Here is a 24,231-nt window from a genome sequence, read left to right as displayed (position 1 = left end):
CGACGCAACTGGTTACGAAACTAGTTAGATCAGTAAAAGTACTTTTTTTGTCATACCCATGGTATTCGTTCTGATATACCACTGCTTTAAGCTAATCAGGGCTCGAACCACCCAGTATATAATATAGGACATTGACATAACATGGAAGAGCAGAAAGAACCATTTGATTGTGTTACTTACTATACTGTAGTAGTATCTATAATATAAGGCCCTCAATTTTTAGGAACCCATAAACAATTATGAATGACAAAATAACTAATCCAGTTTAAACCTGATCAATTATCAGTGGGGAAGGAAAGGTTAAATAAAGTAAATTGTTTATCAATATTACCTATATTAACACAAAATGTATACTCTGAGCTAAAGCTGACATTTACATAATGAATATGGTCATAATTGAATTCAATTATTTATGCTCTAATGGAATAGGAACTCTGCAAGCTAGTCCATAAAGTGGCTCTGCAAGCATAATTGGCACAAGAGAAAGAAAAGCGAGCGCTCTATAGCGACTCAATACACAAACATCCAGAAATCATCCTTATTCTGGAGTGGAACGATTAATACACTATGAATGTCATTCACTCAAAAGCTGCATTCACAACACAATATCCAATTTGCTAAGCCGTCAGTTTAAAAACCATCACTTAAAAAGAAGCATGAATTTAGCCTGTTTGAATAAACAAAATTTACCTCAAAATTAATTTGAGGACTGGATAATTCCTGAAGATATAATGCTACTCACAGCTTCATAACTAATCTATACTGAGCATTAAACTTAGTAAAAATATACAAATGTACCAAACTATAAAAAAAAAACTCTGATGAAGCAAGGTTTATAGTGAAATAGGGTGGCAGGTAGCCTAGCGGTTAAGAGCGTTGGGCCAGTAACTAAGGTTACTGGTTCGAATCCCGAGCTGACTAGGTGAAAAATATGTCGTTGAGCAAGGCACTTATCCAGAGCAACTTACAGGAGCAATTATGCTTAAGGGTCTACTAAAAATGGCAAAACAGTATAAAATAAGAGCAACTAAGAAGCATTAGGCTACTTAAAAAGGATATATACATTGCCTAGTGAGTCTACACGCCCCTTCCACAGTTGTCACATTTTACATCTTTAAAAAGGGATTTCATTAGATGTTTTTTCATACTGATCTAAACAGCCTGCTCCACATTTTCAAATTGAATGAAGTAAAGAAAATTGTCAAAATGAATTGCAAAAAATTTACATCTTTTACACCCCAGAGTTAATACTTGGTGGAAGCACCTTTGGCAGCAATTAAAGTAGTGATGGGGCAGTAATTGATAGTTACATGTCATAATATTATTTTGGACGATATTATATCGATACTTTGACAAGTATTGATTTGTAAAAAAATTATTAAAATTGTTTGGCTAGTCGGCTGTACCTGCGCCAAAACGCCTGTATTTTTCATCCTATATAGCTTGTTCTCCATCTTTTTAAATAGTAAAGCTAACTTTCCTTTCCATGACTGATCAACAAACAAAAAATGTATCATGCGTTCAGTAGACATATAGTGAGCAATATGTTTGGAACATCAAATCACAATACATATCGTAGGAAGAAATAAAACTACATCTAAAAAGAGATTAAATTGTAAGGCAGCAAAATGTGACATCTGTGCAAGGGATGTGTAGACTTTCACAAGACACTGTGCATATGGGTATATGTACACATGCTTCTGGGACTGGCCTGCTGACGGAGATTGGGAACAAGCCAGACTGAACCAATGTGTTGTTGGTTGCTGTAAGTACACATGCAGTGTTTTGTAGAATTTCCTCCTACAAAACTTCCATCCTGCTCAATTCAACCTGACACATGCTAGTTAGTAATGGCTAGAGCTTTGTATACCTGTCATGATCCCTTTGACACAATGATAAATAGCAGAGTGTGCTTATGGTAGCTACTGAGATGAGCGACTGTCTACTCATCCTGACAGTGTACTTTGTCTTCGGTCAGGTGGGGATGGGTTGGTGCTGGGTACTGGGGTTGGTTCCTCTCCTGGGCACTAGGAGGTGAGGGTGGGCATGTCTGCGGTAGCTGGCGGTGTAGGGACGGGGGCAGGGGGCGTGTCAGTGTTGGGAGGACTCAGCTTGTTCATGTTGAAGTAGGTGACCACCTGACCAGGGACTTCAGCCAACACAGACTGGGCCAGAGCTTCTTTAGGAGACTGGAGATGGAAAGAAAAGAGGGGGTAATGGAGAAAGTAAAGGAAAATGCAGAGAGGGAAAAAAAACGTTTGAGAAAATGAGTATCTATTTGTGACAACTGATCATATAGGGCAGGCATTTTGACAATGATTAAATACCAGGCTGACAATACAGGCGTGAGCAGAACAATGCATTGAATAGGACTACTTTCATTTATTCAAGTCCCTTGTACTTTTATTTTCATACAAAATCACCAATGACAAAAATAGGGCTGGGTGAGCCCTGCAAGCAGCCATGCTCTACGATTATTCTAAGCTAGCTAGTAGCTAGGACAGGCGTACCATGGAAGCAAGCACACAGGCAGGGGTTGGGTTGAAGAAGCCAATGGGAAGTAGCTGAAGCATTTGGGGGATGTATCCCTACATTTCTACGAAGTACTGGGCTGAGGCTGGGACTCATAGGGCTGAGGCTGACGGGGCTGAGGGCTGGGACTCAGGGTCATGGGGAGGCTTCAGTTTGTGTATACTGAAGTAGGACACCACTTGTCCAGGCAACTCTGCCAGTACGCTTTGAGCAAGAGCTTCCCTGGGTGCCTGAAACAAGATGAGAAGGTACAGTAACAATGCTGGGTGGGAGAGGCTCTAAGGGTTGGGTGGGATCGTTGAAGTGATGCAGATTTCAGCAATTGAGGATCCATGATGATTGGAAAGGAGATGTTTTTGATAATTTGAGGTGGTTAAACCTATGCTGGGTGGCCTTAGTTAAAGCAGGCAGTTAGTCAGTGCACAGGAGACAGACTACACCCACAGACCTAGAATGAGCAGAACAGGATTCCCACTCAAGTCAATGATGCCATAATTGTGGACAATTTTCTATGGTATCAACACCTCAGTCATCCTATAAACAACGTTGTAGAAACATATGGATACCATCATCCAAGCCTTTCCAGAGAGCAGAGCAGCTTTAAGCAGCATGACGATCTACTCACGTTCTGGAACTGTCTGAAGGGGACGAACTGGACAATGTCCCGTGCAGCAGTCTCTCCCGTTGGCGCTCTGAGCCGCCCGTCGTCACTGTCCAGGAACTCCATGGCGGTGAAGTCGGCCCCTCCCACACCGATGATGATAATGGACATGGGCAGACGGGAGGCGTTAACGATGGCGGAGCGTGTCTGGTCCAGATCCGTGATCACGCCGTCCGTTATGATCAGGAGGACAAAGTATTGCTTGGAGGAGGAGAAGAGGATGAGGAGTATGAATTAGGCTATTTGAGGTTGGAATCCTAAGCAACATGCATACATGTTGTTTGAAGTACAGTAGACCAACATAGCTACTGTAGTAGGTCAAATCTGTGTGCTGGAAAACCTTACAGTACAGACAGAGGCAGTACAGTATGTAGCATACTATAGCTACTCACAGAGGCAGTTTTCTGCTGGGTAGCCTGCATAGCGAAGCGGGCTACATGGTTGATGATGGGAGAGAAGTTAGTGGGACCGTAGAGCTTCACCTGGGGAAGACACACTCTGTAGGCCTCCACTACACCCTCGATACCTGTAGACGCACACACAAACTGAAAAACTCCCAAACCCTATATTACCATATTATAACTGTTTCCTTCAAAAACTGTCTGCACACATACCTGCACAGAATGGATTTGCAGGGTTGAAATTGAGAGGGAACTCATGAGAAACCTGAAAAACACAATACATCCAGAACATTTTTATGAGAATTTATGCTAGAAATAATACTTGTAGACCCAAATGGGTCCCGATTGAAATGACGTTCAGCTTATAAAGGCTCCATAAAGCCTTCATAACGCTACATAAATGTGTTAAATCTATAACTATGTCATGCTTTATAAAGGTTTTGGCATAACTGTGACACAACCCACTGTCAAATATGACAAACCTATGCTTTACAAAAGGTGGCATAAGCACCGCTTAAAAAAGTCCTTATATATACAGTTGAAGTCGGAAGTTTACATACACCTAGGCAAAATACATTTAAACTCAGTTTTTCCCAATTCCTGACATTTAATCCTAGTAAAATTAGTTAGGATCACCACTTTATTTTAAGAATGTGAAATGTCAGAATAATAGTAGAGAGTGATTTATTATTTCAGCTTTTATTGCTTTCATCACATTCCCAGTGGGTCAGAAGTTTACATACACTCAATTAGTATTTGGTAGCATTGCATTTAAATTGTTTAACTGGGGGCAAACTTTTTGGCTAGCCTACCACAAGCTTCCAATAATAAGTTGGGTGAATTTTGGCCCATTCCTCCTGACAGAGCTGGGTTTACTGAGTCAGGTTTGTAGGCCTCCTTGCTCACACACACTTTTTCAGTTCTGCTCACATATTTTCTAGTGGATAGGATTGAGGTCAGGGCTTTGTGATGGCCACTCCAATACCTTGACTGTTGTCCTTAAGCCATTTTGCCACAACTTGGAAGTATGCTTGGGGTCATTGTCCATTTGGAAGACCCATTTGCGACCAAGCCTTAACTTCCTGACTGATGTCTTGATATGTTGCTCCCATATATCCACATCATTTTCCTGCCTCATGATGCCATCTATTTTGTGAAGTGCACCAGTCCCTCCTGCAGCAAAGCACCCCCACAACATGACGCTGCCACCCCCGTGCTTCACGGTTGGGATGGTGATCTTCGGCTTGCAAGCTTTCCCCTTTTCCCTCCAAACATAACGATGGTCATTATGGCCAAACAGTTCTATTTTTTTCTCCATCAGACAAGAGGACATTTCTCCAAAAAGTACGATCTTTGTCCCCATGTACAGTTGCAAACTGTAGTCTGGCTTTTTAACGGCGGTTTTGGAGCAGTGGCTTCTTCCTTGCTGAGCGGCCTTTCAGGTTATGTCGATATAGGACTCGTTTTACTGTGGATATAGATACTTTAGTACCCGTTTCCTCCAGCATCTTCACAAGATCCTTTGCTGTTGTTCTGGGATTGATTTGCTCTTTTCGCACCAAAGTACGTTCATCTCTAGGAGACAGAACGCGTCTCCTTCCTGAGCGGTATGACGGCTGAGGGGTCCCATGGTGTTTATACTTGCGTACTATTGTTTGTACAGATGTACGTGGTACCTTCAGGCGTTTGGAAATTGCTCCCAAGGATGTAAACGTCTGACCCACTGGAATTGTGATACAGTGAATTATAAGTGAAATAATCTGTCTGTAAACAATTGTTGGAAAAATTACTTGTGTCATGCACAAAGTAGATGTCCTAACTGACTTGCCAAAACTATAGTTTGTTAACAAGAAATTTGTGGAGTGGTTGAAAAACAAGTTTTAATGACTCCAACCTATGTGTATGTAAACTTCCGACTTCAACTATATGTGATTCGGCCACCAATGGAAATGGGTGGAGTAAAAGGCCAGCAACACTGTATAATTCAGTGCCCCATGAAATGACATCATATATGCATTGTACAGACCCTACTGAGCATTCCCTAAAATACCTTTACTGCTGTACCGAGAATGGTTCTTGCTTTAAGCAAATATGTATTTCATATACAGTGATTCGCATTGTGTGCATTTACTTGACCATGGAACAGGTTTTAAACCCCAGATTGAATGCAAATGTCACTTCAATATGAACAAATATGAATCATTGTTAATTTGTAGACAATTATTTTTCATATATCATGAATGGTTGACACTTTTCTACTATTACGTGGGGGACATTTATTTAGAACATTTCCGAAAATTCGTGATCAGGCAGTACTTTTTTAGTGTTGCTGACGAGACGCTGATCATGTGATGAGTTCGCAAAACAAATGTCCCGCTTGTGCTGCCACTGGACTGCGAAAAACAAGTTAAGCTTTATTTTTTACATTTAAATTAGTTTGTACTGTAGTAGTTAAGTGTTGAGTTAAATTGCATACTGTAGCTAGCTCAGTCGTCATTTCAAATAATTTCGGGGACATCACATCAGCTAGATTAAATTGTGCTAGCTAGCAGGCTCAGATAAATTTAAATCCCCCTCGATACAGCCATGTCACATCAGGAGAATTGTAAATGAAAGAGGAATACAATAATATGAATTGAATGGAGTTTACAATCTTCCCTTTATCCTGTTAGGAATTTCCTAACAGGCCTGCTAACTCTCTTAGATGTAACTTTAAGGTTGGAACCAACATGCAGTACCTCCAGCAGGAAGAGCGGCAAGAACCATTCGTCCGCCAGCTCAGGGACAAGCTACACTATTCACAGCCCCGTGTAATGTTTAATGTAATTACATTGCTGGACTTTTTGAAACTTAATGTGTTTGTATTGTTTCAAAAATGTACAAATAAATGATGTATGGTTTAAACATGTCTAATGATTATTTGTTTCAGCTGTTAGTGATAATTCCCCAAGTGTTAATACATTTGTGTTTAAATCATTAAGCCTTATTGTATGTGTTATGAATGACCAAAGGTGTCTGACCTTAATAGTTAATGACTCGTTTCAGGAAACTAGGCGTATGTCACACATCACTACTAAACAGGAACTTGCATGTGCCTTAATAACAAATGCTTAGTTGGTTTAGCCACAAAAAAGGTCAGGAACCTTCCCACTAGCCATTATTGGCTGGACATGATGAGTTCAGATTGGTCTGCCATGTAGCACACTTCTCTGTAACATGAGCTGCTCAGGTCATCCTTTCTAACGCTGCTTTTATGAAAGAAGACCTGAAAAGTGTTGCTAATGCTCTCCACTTTCTGAAAGTCTGAGTTTTGAAATCAGTGGAATGCCCAGTGGAAGCAGAGTATGATAGCTAAGGAGATGGAGAAAATGCTGGCGTTTGATTGAAAATATGCGTATGGAGTCGAAATGAGAACACACAGAAGGCTGTTGTATAAAACACCTGTCTCTGGACTATATCTTCAAACTAAGGGAAACCATGGCATCTGTGACAGAGGGAGAAGCATTCGTCCATGTATACAGGTAAGAGAGTCTCACTAGCAACATTTTCTGATATTATACGTTTCTAATTTTGTCAAAAAATTCAAAATCATTTTCATTGCAAGTTAAAGCATACTGTTAGCTAGCTAGCTATCATGAACTGGCTGGCTTGCTAACTAAAGTTACGTGTAGGATCTGTGTAGTAGCTAACATTATTAGTATCTCAGAAAGCCATTTGCGTTACTAGTTATAGCCTAATGTTAGCTAGCTACCTAACATTAAACCTAGTTGGTTCGCTTTAGCTACCTGCAGATTCATGCATGGTAGTAACGTTATGAGTTGGGATTAAACAAAAGACTCCATTATGCAAGTAACCATTTCACTGTACCGTTTACACCTTCTGTATCCTGTGCATGTGACAAATAAACTTAGATTTTATTTTATGTGTGTTTACCAGAGACGGTAATGTGAAGAACATGACCTGCAACAAAGTCAAATTAGGATATAACATTAGGCCAACGAGACAGTGTCCAAGTTCAAAAATTCTCCGGTAGAACGCCCTGCTTTGATTTCATCGCACTCACAACTGTAAGCTATTGTTGGTAATTAGCTCGCCGTTAACTTGTAAATAATAATCTTGTTGTGAGTTTATTTTCTGTAATAATGAATACAAATTATCTAAAGTTAAGACATTGTCAGGTATGATATGGTCATTATTTGAATTGGCTAGCCAGCGAACTTAACGTTAACTAGCTAACAAGCAAGAAACGAACCAAAACATTTTTTAGAAAGTTGCTTTTAGTTGCTAGATTGACATATACTAAATACATTTTTAAACAGATGGGTTGGTTGTTAAAATACACTACGCTATTTTGGACTACCAGGCTGCTGATGTCATGCAGCCTGTCGTTTTTGTGTTTATACTTTTTCATAACGACAACAGAATGTTCATGATGTCACTGCGACAACTGTCTACAGACATGTCGATAGACGTAGTATAAGCCAGCCTTTAGTCTTGAAATCTTTGGTTGTTTAGTACCGTACTCACTCTGTTTAGCACATGGCCTCACATGTGAATCCTTAAAGAGATGGGTGGGGCTAAAGCTTAAGAGGGTGTGAACAATGCTGAATGGGTGTAGAGAAAAGCTCTCTAGTAGGTGTACCAAAACGTTCAAGGGCAATTTTCTCAAAAGTGGGGTTACAAGTTTTTCAACTTTCAAAGCAGAATTACTTCCCCATTGTTCATCAACTGTAGTGTGTGATATACCATTTTCTAGCTCTGAGTTTCTACTTTTATCCAATGTAAAAAAAAACACGAGGGTCATGATACAAGAAATGTATGTATGTGTTATAAAATTACCAAATGGGTCTGACTTTAAATTAAGTGTTTAAACCTAACCCTAACTAGTGAAGGCCAAGTTTGATGCATTGGTCCACCAGACCTTCCGGGCATTTGGGTAGAAGTGTCTGGGAATGAGATTAGGTGTAATGTGACAGCACATCACTTCAGAGCGTATGCCACCCTTTAGCACAACATGCAACCCTTTATAAAGCATGTGCTTATATCATATTTGACAGTGGGTTATGTCACATTCGACATTGGTGATTACGCCACATGACAGATGCTTTCTAACACATGTAGTGCTTATAAAGGCATTATGGCTTTATGAAGCCTTTATAAACTGAACATCATTTAATGCGGGATCGCGATGTTCACAATCCCAGAAACCCAGAACTAAAACCTTGCCTAATAGATTGGTGAGAAGGTAGAGCTCCGCGGATCCTTTGTGTCCGGAATTAATTTAGCCTTTCATTTTAGTCATTGTGCCCTGTAGAGTTGCTATTTTTCTTGTGTCAATTAACTTGTGACATTCCTGGATTACTCATTGCATTAATAAAGTCTGATTTAAATCAACAAATACAATTGTTTAAACAAAGTTAAGGGTTAAAGATTGTGAACATATCTGGCTGTGTTGGCAAAATCACTAAATATCCAACTTAGTCAAGCGGGGAGAGGCTGACAGTTGTCACAGTTCCAAGACCAATCAGAAATGTCCAGCTAACCCTACACTAATGACACCATTGGATCTCAAAACTGAACTTGGATCTGCGTTAAGTAGCAATGATATCCTTCTCCACTGTCATTTTACGACGGATATCTCGAACCAGTCATGACTATTCAACAAAAAATACTTTTCTTTCCAGCAAATTTCTTAGTTACATGGTAGGGTTGGGCGGTATTCCGTATATGCCATATACCGGGGTATTTGGAAAAAGCCACGGGATGGTTTTTCAATACCGTCAAACCTATTTCTTTGAAGTTTTTCACCAAATTTGAATATTTGTAGCTACTTTTTACAGTTAATACCTGCTGTCAACTTGTGCAATACGTTAGGAGATAAAGCAGATTGCGTTCTTCATTTCACTGATTACATTATGAAGCTTACCATAGTTCCCTAGAACAGCTGAGCCAGTCAGGTGTTTGTAAATATCACAACGGGAGAAAGTGGGAGCTGTTGAGTCGATAGCGTTCTACATCTACCGGCGAGTCCCTGTTATGTGGTGCACGAGGTGATGAAGTTAACCTTGCATGCAATTCACTACTAAATGTTTGCCATCAGATAGCCATTATATGATATCTGCCAGAAGTCAGAGCTCTGGATGCCATTTTTTCCCTGTGCTTCCTAATAGTGGTTTTTAGTCCTTCGTTCTTCTCTGCGTACACATGCTACTCTTCCTTCAGAAAAGCATGCATCACAACTTTGTTCTTTTGCACAATTTTGCTCATAAAATGTCCACACCCACCAAAAATGACATTCGGTAGCAACTAGCTATGCTTGTTTAAGTTTATGGATTTGCATGTCTTTGCAATTAGTTTGTTCGTTTTCGCTCATTAGCGTTCAGCTAACAGTGGCGGCAAAATGTGATTTCGCTATTAGTTTGTGCTAATTTCATTAGCATTGTGATAGGGTTTCCTTGCATCATCCTGTTACATGCATCTGTCCACAAGAGATGATGATGTTCACCATATGAAAATCCATATTTACCTGCCAGGTAGGTGGGATCTGTGCTCCAAAGCCAAAGGCAGGGAACATTTTGTCACTGCAGGGAACATTTCAGTCAGATACTTTCCTATCATTCAAAACAATGATACAACCACAATGGAAACTAAGAGGCAGGATCATATCCTCACACCTTGTCTATGGAAACCACCTCAGTCTAACTAAAGAGCTAACTTGCTAACCTGCATCAGCACATTCCATCTTTAAACATGACAATCCACACACACTCCTCCTAATCATTAATATTCACACATACAACTATTGCCTAAGGTTAACAGAATGCAAAGCCAGATAAATGGTAAGAATGGTATTTTCGCATCCAACAGTTCCAGGGGCAGGCAGTTCAAGTAAAAACATACAGCACCATTGCATTTACATGGGGAAAATAAATAATTCAGCATATTATGGGTGTGAGTTTCCCAGTCACCGCACCATATATAATGTAGCATATGGGGAGTAGTACAGGTCAGATTACCTGTCGTAGTCTTGGATCACCATGCCAACGGACCAGATGGCAGACAGGTATTCATTGACCCCTTGTGGACTGATGTAGTGGAGAGACTGGGGAGACTTGGGGTCACCGTTTGACCCTGTGAAGTCAATACCCACCTACAGATGGAGAGGGAGACCGAGCTTATTGTGGTGGCAGTTCAATTCAATGAACTTTATTCAAGACATTTTTGCTGGCAGGCATAGGACACAAATTGAAAGACAATGAATAATAAAAACAAACAAGTGTGACGTACAATACAGAAAAACTCAGCATGAAAGGGCCATTTCTGTGCTAGAGGTCATTTAGAGAGAAATCTTTACTCACAGTGAAGTTGATCTGGCAACCTCCCATGATGTAGTCCAGGAAGGTATACTCCTTCACCACCTGACACAGCTTCACACTCACCACACCAGAGTTTTTGTATCCCTTCTTCTTCTGTTGCTTTTTACTGTTGATACACTCAAACTCAGCCTGGGGAGGGACAGAGGAGCAAGGATGAGAAGAACCACACAGGCAGACACACGCAGAGTAACCCTTGGACTCCATCTCACCGGTGAGGAGCGCGATGCCTCTTGCAGACGTGTCATGGTGGTCTCAAAGATTCCAATGAGGTCATGAGATCCATCATTGTCATAGTCGTAGCACTCCACCTTAGGACGAGCATAGAGTCTGAGTTAACAGGTTAGCAACAAGCCACAAAGACTCCTCAAAAAGGTGTGTGTAACATGAACACACAAACGGTTTCAAACCCCAAACAAACATCATTCACATCACACTCAGTAAGAATCAGACAGCGGGTGAACAAGAAGATCATGCAATGGAAAACACCAAACCAAGACGGCAAACCAAACTCAGAGCAAAGGTAACACACACTAAGTTAACTAACACTAATGCACAACAAAAAGATGATGCCATGATGACAGAGGAGGCTTCATCATTTTCCGCCATTTGTCCAACAAAGACAATATGGATGTCTATGGAAGGGCTGGATCCGTGGCTATCAGTACAGGATGGATACAGCCTACTACAGGGTAAGTGTTCCCCACCCATTCCAGTCTTTCACTACTGACTAGTCACTTCACCCTTCTACTGAAGGCACATGAGGTTGGAGTTGGACACACACACCGTGCTGATGACGGTAGATGACCTGGGTTTAAATAAGATTTGTTTCCTGCTCGATTGAGCTTGTCTGTGACATTGACACCAATGAAAGAGTCCTTAAAGTGTAGGCACAGGCAGGCTCAATCAAACCCCCAAAAATTTGAACCCAGGTCCGAGGGTAACTCACATGTCCTCCAGTGTGGGTATCAGTTGTTCCTTAAAAGACTGCATTAGGGGTATTTACAGCTGAAAAATCACCAATTGTCAACATCAATCAATGCCCTCTAATGCTGTACAGATTATGTACAGTAGTAGTCCACTTAGCTAATAGTAGAGAAAGAACCATTTAAAATCTATTATAAAACGTGAGAGTTAATGCAGTTATTTCCCCCCCGCTCTGTTTAAAACCGTTAACAAGTACAGTCACCTCCAACATTATTGGCACCCTTGATAAAGATAAGCAACAAAAAAAGACTATAAAATAAATAATACAAATACTAAGCTATATTGTATGGCCTCCAAAATTGGGGAAATTATATTATTTTACACTAATACAATTGCTCAGAGAAAGAGATTGTTAAACTAATACAAAAAATCTAAAAAAAGATAGGTGTCAAAATGATTGGCACCCATAAAGATTCTTATAAAATCAAACAAAATAAAATCTGCATTAACATTCTACTTTTTTCAAGTTAATCTCAGTTTAAGGAACTTTATTGTGGCCAACCATGGCTTCCTGTTTCAACTGGGGTATAAAAATGAGGTAACACACATGTAAAAAAAAACAAAAAAAAAACATCACCATGAGGAAAGGCAAAGAACTCAAAAATGAAGAAACTAATAATTTTTGCCCTTCATACATTGCCTTCAGAAAGTATTCATACCCCTTGACTTATTCTACATTGTGTTACATCCTGGATTCAAAATGGATTTGATTTTTTTTCTACATACAATAACGCATAATAAAAGTGAGAACATAAGTGAGAAGTTTTAGCAAATTTACTGAAAATGAAATACAGAAATACCTCATTTACACAAGTATTCACAGCCCTCAGTCAATACTTTGTAGAAGAACCTTTGGTGGCGATCACAGCTGAGTCTTTTTTTGGTAAGTCTAAGAGCTTTGCACACATGGATTGTACAATATCTGCCCATTATTCAAGCTCTGTCAAGTTGAATGTTGACCATTGCTAGACAGCCATTACCAAGTCTTGCCATACATTTTCAAGCAAATTTAAGTCAAAACTGCCTGTGTTTAGCTGTATTCCTTTTCTTATCCCCCCCAAAAAACATCTTAGTCATTCCACGGAGGGCCGAGTGTCTGCAGGTCTTCGCTCCTCCCTTGTACTTAACTGATGAATTAAGATCACTAATTAGTAAGGAACTCCCTTCACCTGGTTGTCTAGGTCTTACTTGAAAGGAAAACCCAAAAACCAGCAGACACTAGGACCTCTATGGAATGAGTTTGACACCCCTGCCATAGCTAGTCTTTGCCGATGATAAGTATACTCATAACATAATGCAGCCACCACCATGCTTGAAAATGTGAAGAGTAGTACTCAGTGATGTGTTGGATTTGCCCCCAACATAACTTTTTGTCTAGAATAGAAAGTGTTAATTTCTTTACGGCCATTTTTCCCCCAGTATTTCTTATGTGCCTTGTCGCAAACAGGATGCATATATGGGAATATTTTTATTCTGTACAGGCTTCCTTTTCTCTCTGTCATTTAGGTTAGTATTGTGGAGTAACTAAAATGTTGATCCATCCTCAGTTTCCTCATATCACAACCATTAAACTGTTTTAAATCGCCATTGTCGCCATTGCATCATGGTGAAATACCTGAGCAGTTTCCTTCCTCTCTGGCAACCGAGTTAGGAAGGACGCCTGTATCTTGTAGTGACTGGGTGTATTGATACACCATCCAAAGTGTAATTAACTTCACCATGCTCAAAGGGATATTCATTCAGCATCTGCTTTTTTGCTGTTGTTGACATCTACCAAATCGGTGCCTGCCCTTCTAAGCGAGGCATTGAAAAACATCCCTGGTCTTTGTGGTTGAATCTGTGCTTGAAATTCACAACTCAATTGAGGAACCTTACAATTATCTGTATGTGTGGGGTACAGCGATAGGGTAGTCATTAAAAAAATCATGTTAACAACTATAATAACAACAACTATTAACAACTATTAACAAAATCATGTTAACAACTATAATAACAAATTATTATGCAATTTGCTTAGCACATTTTTACTCCTGAACTTATTTAGGCTTGCAATAACAAAATGGGTTGAATTCTTATTGACTCAAGACATTTTAGCTTCACATTTTTTTTAATTAATTTAAAAAAATGTATACAAACAAAATCCACTTTGACATTATGGGCTATTGTGTGTAGATCAGTGACACAACATTTCAATTGAATCAATTTTAAATTCTCCAATCTCAAAACATTATAGAAAAAGGTTCAGTGGCGTTAGCCTTGCAAGGGGAGGAAGCACAAAGTAGATGCCAATAATTGACACCTATCTTTTTGATGCAAAAAAAAAAAAAACTTGTTAAAAAGGATCTTTCTCTGAGCAATTGTATTCGTATAAAATAATAATTTCCCCCCTTTTCTTGCATACAATATAGCTCAATATTTGTATTAGTTATACAATCTTTTTTGCTTATCTTTTTATCAAATGGTGCCAATAATTGTGGAGGTGACCGTATCTTAAGGTTATTTACCTGTGTTATTATCATGCAAACCACACACAATTCCAGGAAGGGTGTTACACCAAAACATTCCCCAAATCAAATACAAAAGATATGGAATAGTTCAGTGTCTGTGCGGTAAGAGTTGCTGATGTGTAAGTTAGGTTAGTACTGGTACAGGTGTGGTTGTGGGTCTGCATACCTTTATATGTTTGTCCATGTCTCCTCCACACAGAGACTGCAGGGGGATCCTGAAGGGTTTCCATGTTGGGTTCAGGTTGTTCTTCACCACCTTATGCAGGGCACAGGGACAAATATGGTAACCGTTATCTGTATCGCATTACCACTAACCACAATCTGTAACACAACACCAGTGTCTGGACACAGTACAAGAGCAGACACTCATTAGCTACATAGCATTTGGTTCAATCACATTAGAGGCATCTGGACAAAGAATAGGAGGAGAGTAATGAGTTTCTAGACAAAAGGAGGAAACCATGCAAATGTTATACTGTTTCCAGTGTCAGTCAGTGAACACAGTGCACAATACTGATGGGCATTTGAAATTATTTCACTATCTGAATAATAACGAAGTAAAAAAAAAAAGCGCTACTCTTGACCAATTAGAATTACGCAAAATGCAGACAGCGCACAGTTGTTTTTAGGGTGCTAGCTCGGTAGTTTTTGGCTAAGGGTAGCCTCGGCTAACAGCAAAGGTGAAAGAAGTCCGATGTTCACTATCAAAGAACTGATTGTTTCAAAAAGGATATCTGGTGAGTATTTTGCATTGATCTGTGTCAGGTCTTGTGGACCCTCCGTTGGCGCGCATACAGGCTAATCCCTGAAGTGGGGAAAATAGCAAAACGTTGGAGGGCTAAATACGCTATGATAGTAAAATGCCTTTTCATGTAAAACGCAATTAGCTTGAAAATAAAACTACTTTGTGCGTCCTCAGAACTGTAGGCTACATTTACAATGCCCAACTGTAAACAACGTACTGTCAAAGCCACATGATATCTAAAGCAGCAGTGGCTCAATGCGGTGTACATAAACACTACATTCTTACGTTTGTTGTTTTATTAAATTAAGCATTTCAAATGTCGTATCCTTGTGTGCTTGTTAAAATAGGCCTCTTTTTCTTTGTTGACAAAATTGAACTCACAAGGTCCTAATGTCTGTTAGGATATCCGGATATTCGATTAACCGTGCCATCTCTAGTGTGCAACAGGATATTACGTAGTCTATGGTTATTGTCGTCACATTTCACACAGACAATAAAACTTCCTTTAACATTCACAATATGCAAAAGAAGACCAGGAGTACACTATGTGCTGCATAACTGGATGGAAGTCGTATATAGTTGTAAAACCAGTTAAAAAGTCTCAGTTGAAATGGGCCGTATGAGAGTCTGTGTTGTACTCCGTAGAAATATGTCTATGTTGTACTGTACCTCCGTTCTGTGAGCCAGCTGCCATCCAGTCTCTGTCTGCTTGTAGAACTCCAGGTAAGGATCAGACTTCCCAAAGAAATCCTGGAAACAGCCATAATTAAAAAATTAAAAATAAAGTAAAATGTCAAAACATAAGTCATAAACAGTCACACAACAGACACAAGCAACTCGGCTTTATCTCCCTCAATTGTTGACTTTACACAGCAGCAAGTATCACTTCAACAGATTCGTCACTCATGGGATGACCCGTGCTTGGTGCACATTCTTCAATATTGTATCGATACCTTGTTGTCCAGTTTCCTTGCTTCAGCCTCAAAATTCACCACTCTGTTGTCTTTTATTTCTTCAGCAATTATCTACAAAGAAAATGAAGTTTAAAAAAACAGACAACGACAAACATAACATGATAAACAACAAACATCTCTGTAAATGACTCACTGTAATGGATCCTCTTCCTGCAGGCCTGTTGTTCTTCAACACCAGTGGTCTAGTATGCTTTCTACTAGACACCACCTGAAAAAGACAATGTGATGCGTAAGAAACACTTGTAATGTACATGGACAGTTAAGCAATAAGCCCCAAGGGGGTGTGGTACATTGGCCAATATACCATGGCTAACGGCTGTTCTTATGCACGACTCGAAGCGGAGTGCCTGGATACAGCCCTTGGTATTAGCCATGGTATGTTGTTGTCTGTGTCACACTGCTTTGCTTTATCTTGGCCAGGTCGCAGTTGTAAATGAGAAATGTTCTCAACTAGCCTACCTGGTTAAATAAAGGTGAAATAGGTGGTCTAGGGCACTGCATCGCAGTGCTAACTGCGCCACCAGAGTCTCTGGGTTCGCGCCCAGGCTCTGTCGCAGCCGGCCGCGACCGGGAGGTCCGTGGGACGACGCACAATTGGGCTAGCGTCGTCCGGGTTAGGGAGGGTTTGGCCGGTAGGGATATCCTTGTCTCATCGCGCTCCAGCGACTCCGATGGCGGGCCGGGCGCAGTGCGCGCTAACCAAGGGGGCCAGGTGCACGGTGTTTCCTCCGACACATTGGTGCGGCTGGCTTCCGGGTTGGAGGCGCGCTGTGTTAAAGAAGCAGTGCGGCTTGGTTGGGTTGTGCTTCGGAGGACGCATGGCTTTCGACCTTCGTCTCTCCCGAGCCCGTACGGGAGTTGTAGCGATGAGACAAGATAGTAATTACTAGCGATTGGATACCACGAAAATTGGGGAGAAAAGGGGATAAAAATTAAAAATAAAAATAAAATAAAATAAAAATAAAGGTGAAATAAAAATAAATACCACAAACCCCTGAAGTGCCTTACTACTATTATAAACTGGTACCCGGTTTATAAAATGTATTACAAACCAGGTAGTTTGAATCCTGGATGCTGATTGGCTGAAACAGCATTCAGCTGTGTGTATATAAGACAATATACCACATGTATGATGCAAAAATACTTGTTTACGGTTCTATTAATGTTGGGTTTGTGGCCAATATACCATGGCTGAAGGCTGTATCCAGGCGCTCCGCCTTGCATTGTGTACAGTGCCTATCATAATTATTCACCCTCCTTCAATTTCTTCAAATTTCATTGTGTTACAAAGTGGGATTAATCACTTAAATGTAACTAAATATTATCAAAAATGTAATCTACGCATCCATTATTTATCATGAGGGCCATAAACCATAACTATAAATGCTGCATACTCAAAGGTCAAAATATCACCTTCCTGGTAAAACTAGTTATAAATTGCTGAGGTGTAGTCACTTTTGAGGACACAAGCTCAAGTACATAGTACAAATTTGAAAATATTCATATTTTATGATGTATTTCCTATTCAACAAAAAACTGTATGAATAAGGCTTGAAATTACATATGCTTTCTAAATATAGCATAATCAAATAATAAAATTACCAACTAAGATTTCACCTTCCTTATAACAGTAAAATACATATTTGTATGTTTAGCGTTAGAGAAAGCATTTGCATATTTTCTAAAGGCGTCTCTTGATCAAAACATTTGCCCCCTATTGCTGTGAATGTCTCACAAAACTCTAGCTTGGCTTCCTGGACTCGCTGGGAAATCACCTTTCATCTCATGTCAATATTGTCCGTCTATGACAAACAGAAAGTGTTTGCTTAAAATCAATGAATTATTTTAGATTAATGGCTATAAATCGATCTCTGAATGGGCTACTGTGGTGAAACCACTATCTCCTGCTGCATTACGATGTAACGATTGCAGGCATGTCAGTGGCTGTGATGTAGGGTTCAGCCAGGAGTTTATGTACAGTCAAAAGAGCAAATGAAATGGTAGGAGGGACATCCCAGCTTCAAGTGGTTTCAGATTTCACATTCTACGTCACACAGGCTCAGAAAAAAATACTAGTTTGTCTGCGGGAACCAGGGCTATCGCTCAAAGCAAGCCATTTTGATCTACGGTGTCTATAGATCCATTTATAAGCGAAAATGTCAGTCGGAACCGGTACCAGAACCACGCAGGTCCCTGTTACGTCCAAGAGGTTTTAAAATGATTTGTCAGCGATCAACACAAAATACTGTCTTTTTTTGTGTGAAGATTAATGAAAAATAAAACACTAACATATCTTAATTAGATAAGCATTCCCCCATGAGTCAATACATATTAGAAACATGTTGGGTAAGTCTCTTAAGAGCTTTGCACACCTGGATTGTGCAATATTTGCCCATTATCTGTCAAGGTGTTGGGGATCTTTTCAAGCAGATTTAAGTCAAAACTAACTCGGCCCCTCACAAACATTCACTGTCTTCTTGGTAAGCAACTTCAATGTAGATTTGGCATTGTGTTGTAGGTTATTGACCGAATGAAAGGTGAATTCCTCTCCCAGTGTCTGGTGTAAAGCAGACTGACGCAGGTATTCCTCTAGGATTTTGCCTGTGCTTAGCTCAATCCAGATAATTTTTAGGCCATGGCTGCAGATCCAACTTTTTCAGGTTGGGGATCTTTAGTCAGCTGACTAAAAGATCCAGAGCTTCCCGAAGATTCTGCACATGTGTATTCTCTACTTTACGCGCAGAGAACAGGCTACTCAGGCGAATGGTGGTCGTTTAATAAAGTTAGATCAAGCTGAATCAATGCCTGCAAGATCTCACATAATGATCACAGTATTCTACAGAACAGAACCAAATATAATAGCATAGTATAACATTACTGTAAGACACAAACATCACCGCATTCAATCGTGAATGAGTTTTACCCATAGTAAATCAGCCATTTGATCTCAATCAGTTTCATGGGGATATGCACTTTGATCTTGAGTTACAGTGTTGTCGTTGTAGCCTACAGTGTTGTTTTGAATGATGTACAGTGAGCTAATTTTAGTGCAGATGGTGTTAAACTGTAGCATTAGCATAGCCTACCTGTGCATTTTGCCTAGTGGCGCGCGCTGTTGAGAAAAATTTGGTGTTTTTTTTGTCTTATAGTAACGTTATACTATGCTATTATATTCGGTTCTGTATGTTAAGTAGAATCCTGTGATCATTACGTGATCTTGCAGACATCGATTCAGCTTTATCTCATGTTGATCTAACCTCACCTGTAGCCTGTTAACTGCACGTATAGTAGAGAATATACAGGATACAAGTTTTGAAATATGTTTACTCTGTACATTTTTTGGTCATTATTGTGGAGTCAATACAATGTTGTTGATCCATTCTAAGTTTTCTCCAATCACAGCCAATGAACTATTGTAGCTGTTGTAGTTGAATCTGGGCTTGAAATACATGACTGAGGGACTATTTGTTGTATCTATGGGGAACAGAGGAAGGGGTAGTCATTCAAAAATCATGTAAAACATCTATTATTTCACAGAGTCCATGTAACTTATTATGTGGTTTGTTAAGCCACAGTTTACTCCTGGACTAATTTAGGCTTGCCTAAACAAAGGGGTGAATACTTATGCAACAACTATATTTTAGTAATTACATTTTTATTCATTAGTAAACATTCTTAGAATGTTCTTGCCACTTCCACATTATGGAGTATTTTGTGTAGTTCAATGACACAAAAATATCTACATTAATTCTATTTCAATCCCACTTTGTAACGCAACTAAATGTGGGAAAAAACCAAGGGGGTGAATACCACACCACCTCAGGCCTTATTGCCTGCATTGACACCGATGCACTTGAGACAGACAAAGTCCATACAGATTGTTTGTTCAGCCGCCTGAACAAACAGTTAAAAGAAACATTTAGTGTCAAGTCACAGATTGCACAGCCACTGCACGTCTGCATAGGGGTTGTATCGACTGTGCATGATGCTAACTCTCTACGTGAGTGACAGTGGGACACTGTTTTGGTGATTCCGGTCAGACTACTGCAACGTCTATCAATAGTTATACAATGGGTCGGTCTAATCCTGGACGCTGATTGGTTAAAACCGCAATCCAGCCGGTGTCTATTCCACAAGTTACCACCGGCTAAAGCTATGACGTTGAAATGCCTATTTACCCTGTTCCATCTCACTGCGCAATTCACTGTCTCATCAGCCTAGCCAGACAATTTATAAACTTGATTTCCACTGTAAAAAGCATCTAGACATTATCTCCCATTTCTTTTAGACTAGCAATTGATTTTCAATAGCAAAGATTTGTATAAAACTTGTGGGAGTCAGGACGAGACAGACAGGCAGCTTTTCTGAGCCAGTCGAAATCATGAATCAGCATAATTTCTACAGACATATACAAATAAATGTCTCTAGAAAACAGCTTAAACAAATGCAAATACTTTGTTGTTATTCTAGCTGCACTGTTTGATGTGGCTGAGTTAGCCGTAGTTGGCTAGCTAGCAAGCAAGGGATAAGAATCTTGCCAGCCAGTATGGCAATAGAACATCTAGAACGAACGACTGGGTCGGTTCGATAGATGCAGAACTAAAAAAGACTTAACGACTGGGTCACGTCTCGGGCAACCGAACCGATAGAACAAACGACTTGCCAGCTTGGGTAGCAACCCTAGATTTGTGTGAGGACTATATCTCGTGGAAGGATGAAATAGTATGAATAAATTAATAAAAATAAAGTTTAACTAAAATATATCAATCAATATTTGAACATGTTGGTAACCCGTTGAATAAAAAGTGATGCCCTCGAAGTCGGTGTTTGGCCTAACAACACCCGTGCCAATATATCCTCCAAACACAGGCTTCTCGGGCTTTATTAAGTGAGGAGGGGAAAGAAAAAGACCTCACCTGTCCCAAGGTACACTCCAGCTCTCCCAGGAAATCATCATCACTTAGGTCAACAGTTTTATTGTCGATGTCGTAAATTCCAAACTTCAGCTTTTGCACTATTTCAAAGTAGTAATCGACGATGAACTTCTTGGCAAACTTTGGCGCAAGGCAATTCTGTACCTTCTCTGTGCGGCCCACCTACGAACACAAATTCAGTCAATTAGTAATCAAAACACACACTCTCACACCCTCGTGAAACTAATCAACAACATCAAGTGATACTGAATTGGCCCAACATTTCAGATTCTTCCTGGAAATAGTTCATGCTCACTTTAGCCATTCTACAACGCTGAGATGCTTTTCCAAACAGTGAAGCGGAATACTGATTCAAGCTAATCAATTTTGCATGATGATGGCTTTGGGGAGAAATCGTTTTTTTGCCTAGTTGTGTTAACATTTAACAATGTCACAGTGTTTCTTGGACAAACAAGAATCTGTGACTGACCTCGTACCACTGTGACCCAGTAGTGTTCATGAGAAGAACACACAGTGGGTCAGACTTGGAGCCAATGTCCTTGTCCAGAAGATTCTCACAGGAGACAGTCAGCTCCACCTTTGTCACACACTGTGTCGCCATTGGACCTGCCTGTAACACAGAAGAGACAGATAATGTCCCTAGGCAAAATTAAACAATCTGTGAGCTACTGTACATACGAGCATCCAAAGATGTGTTTTTTCTAACTAGGTTTGATGTAAAGTTTGCTTTTATTACAGATACTTTACCAACATTAACTGTGAGGCTAGGCAATAAACCTGAGTAGCAAGGGTGTGGACAGCTAAGCTAAATGTCTAACGTCACTATTATTTTGACTGTTGACGCACTACAGTAGGAAACATTAGCTATTATTTTTATTTAAAAAAATTATATCAATACAGCTGAGTTAAAGCTGCAATATGTAACTTTTTGGGCTAAATGTGAGTTATAGATCTGTCATTCTCATTGAAAGCAAGTTGAAGAAGCGGTAGATCTGTTCTGTGTCCACTATTTCTATGCTTCCCATTCTTAAATTTCGTTTTTTGTCTTTTACTTTTCTACACCAGATTCAAACAGCTGAAAATACAATATTTTTGGTAATTGAAAATATATTTCACAGCAGTTTAGATGGAACAATGATTCTCTACACTATACATTGCTTGTTTTGTCACAAACTGAAATTATGCAAAAAGTTAGAATTTTTGCAACCAGGAGCGATTTCTGCATATTGCACCTTTAAATCATAAGTTACAGTACATATAAGGAAATCAGTTAATATAAATAAATTCATTAGGCACTAATCTATGGATTTCACATGACTGGGCTGGGGTGCAGCCATGGGTGGGCCATGGAGGGCATAGGCCCACCCACTTGGCAGCCAAGCCCACCTACTGGGGAGCAAGGCCTAGCCAATCAGAATGAGTTTTTCCCCAGAAAATGGCTTCAATACAGACAGAAATACCCGCCCAGACGACCCCGCAGGTGATGAAGCCAGATATGGAGGTCCTAGGCTGGCGTGGTCTGCGGTTGTGAGGCCGGTTGGACGTACTGCCAAATTCTCTAAAATTATGTTGGAGGCAGCTTATGGTAGAGAAATTAACATTCAATTCTCTGGCAACAGCTCTGGTGGAAATCCTGCAGTCAGCTTGCCAATTGCACACTCCCTCAAAACTTGAGACATCTGTGGCATTGCATTTTGTGACAAAATTGCACATTTTAGAGAGGCCTGTTATTGTCCCCAGCACAAGGTGCACCTGTTTTATTTTATGGGACTCCCAATCACGGCCGAATGTGATGCAGCCTGGATTCAAGCCAGGGACTGCTGTGCGTTAAACCGCTGCTCCACTCGGGAGTCAAGTAATGATCACGCCGTTTAATCAGCTTCTTGATATACCAAACATGTCAGGTGGATTGATCATCTTGGCAAAGGAGAAATGCTCACTAACAGGGATGTAAACAAATTTGTGCACAACATTTGAGAGAAATAAGCTTTTTGGGCGTATGGAACATTTCTGGGATATTTTATTTCAGCTCATGAAACCAACACTTTACATGTTGCGTTTATATTTTTGTTCAGTGTAAAAGGAAAATCGTTTATCATCCCTGAGCTCTGACTTCTCCCACATGCTGGCCTCTGGCATCACCGACTTAAAAAATGACCTAAATTACAGCATTTTCGGGAGTTAAATGTAAAACATATTCGTATAATTTTTTAACACTAATTTTACAAGCATGATAGCTGTACCTTTTAGTTTATGACCCAGCTTGATGACCATTGGCTAATTAGCGTTTCTCAACGAATTCAAAGCACATCTAACTAGTATTTACGACTTAACTAATAGTAATTACCACCTTCCCACTTGGTTATGAACGCAGCACAAATTTATCATACTGTAGAATCTACAGTGTAGATGGTGCGTGGGAGCTAGCAGAGTTATGTTACTTGTTAGCTAATTTAATAACATACCTAGCCATATACCGGTATTACCTATAACATATTAGACACAGTAATCGAATGACAGTTGTTGCTGTCTTTCTATCCTGGTTTTGGTTTGACATGTAACTGACAGCTGGCTAGCATGCTGTTTCTCTAGTTTAGCTAACGTTAGCTGTTTCTCTAGCTAGCTAACGTTAGCGGTTTCTGTTAGCTCCTGAAACACAACGCGTCAAACAATTTCACAGCAATAGCTAAACATAAACAAGCCATGCACGGTATTATTTATGAAATCGTTTCTTACCTAAATTAGCTTACTTTACAATACTTTGAGTCCCTGAAGTAATCTGTGTGCTACTCGGATCAAGAGCTGTTCCACAACTATTCCGTGTCGAATGGACCCTCCGGCCCAAACCCCGCCTTAGGTGTGTCCCAGATACAGACTTTGCGTTGTGTTGAAAACAAACGGAGAAAAACGGACCAAAATGGAGAGGGACTACTGAACGTGTCCAATTAAAACCATTGTTTTTTTGTTGCAAAACGTTTTGCTACGGTTTGCAACGGTGAGAAACTGGTCTCATATAATTATATATTATGTTGATGTCAGTTCTGACTACGGAACCTATGAAGTAGCTTCTTGTTTCTAGTCGACACCATAAACCGAGGACGTATTTTGCGAAGATGC

At 40.0% G+C, this 24,231-nt stretch overlaps 1 protein-coding gene across 3 annotated transcripts; it reads right to left on the bottom strand.

Moving 5' to 3' along the window:
• Positions 1–1,475: 1,475 nt before the first annotated feature.
• Positions 1,476–24,109, bottom strand: cpne3 (copine III). Of its 3 annotated transcripts, none has more exons than XR_005473399.1 (16): positions 23,851–24,109; positions 21,584–21,724; positions 21,097–21,276; positions 16,314–16,388; positions 16,160–16,231; positions 15,876–15,956; positions 14,628–14,717; positions 11,180–11,278; positions 10,953–11,099; positions 10,611–10,744; positions 10,121–10,175; positions 3,808–3,859; positions 3,586–3,719; positions 3,158–3,394; positions 2,511–2,762; positions 2,076–2,189 (listed from the first exon to the last, which is right to left on the bottom strand). XR_005473399.1 is itself a non-coding variant. In XM_038973345.1 (16 exons), the coding sequence occupies exons 2-15, from the start codon at positions 21,713–21,715 to the stop codon at positions 2,625–2,627; spliced, it is 1,626 nt and encodes a 541-aa protein (XP_038829273.1). In that variant the 5' UTR covers positions 21,716–21,724; positions 23,851–24,109; the 3' UTR covers positions 2,077–2,189; positions 2,593–2,624. The 3 variants fall into 3 exon arrangements, 2 of the variants coding, with proteins under 2 accessions (XP_038829272.1, XP_038829273.1); XM_038973345.1 differs by having other exon boundaries at positions 2,077–2,189; positions 2,593–2,762; XM_038973344.1 differs by lacking the exon at positions 2,511–2,762 and having other exon boundaries at positions 1,476–2,189; positions 23,851–24,108.
• Between the last annotated feature and the right edge of the window lie 122 nt (positions 24,110–24,231).

The sequence above is a fragment of the Salvelinus namaycush genome, chromosome 33 (genome assembly GCF_016432855.1).
Source record: "Salvelinus namaycush isolate Seneca chromosome 33, SaNama_1.0, whole genome shotgun sequence".
Taxonomy (NCBI): Eukaryota; Metazoa; Chordata; class Actinopteri; order Salmoniformes; family Salmonidae; genus Salvelinus; species Salvelinus namaycush.
This window is presented reverse-complemented; position numbering and strand designations above follow the sequence as displayed.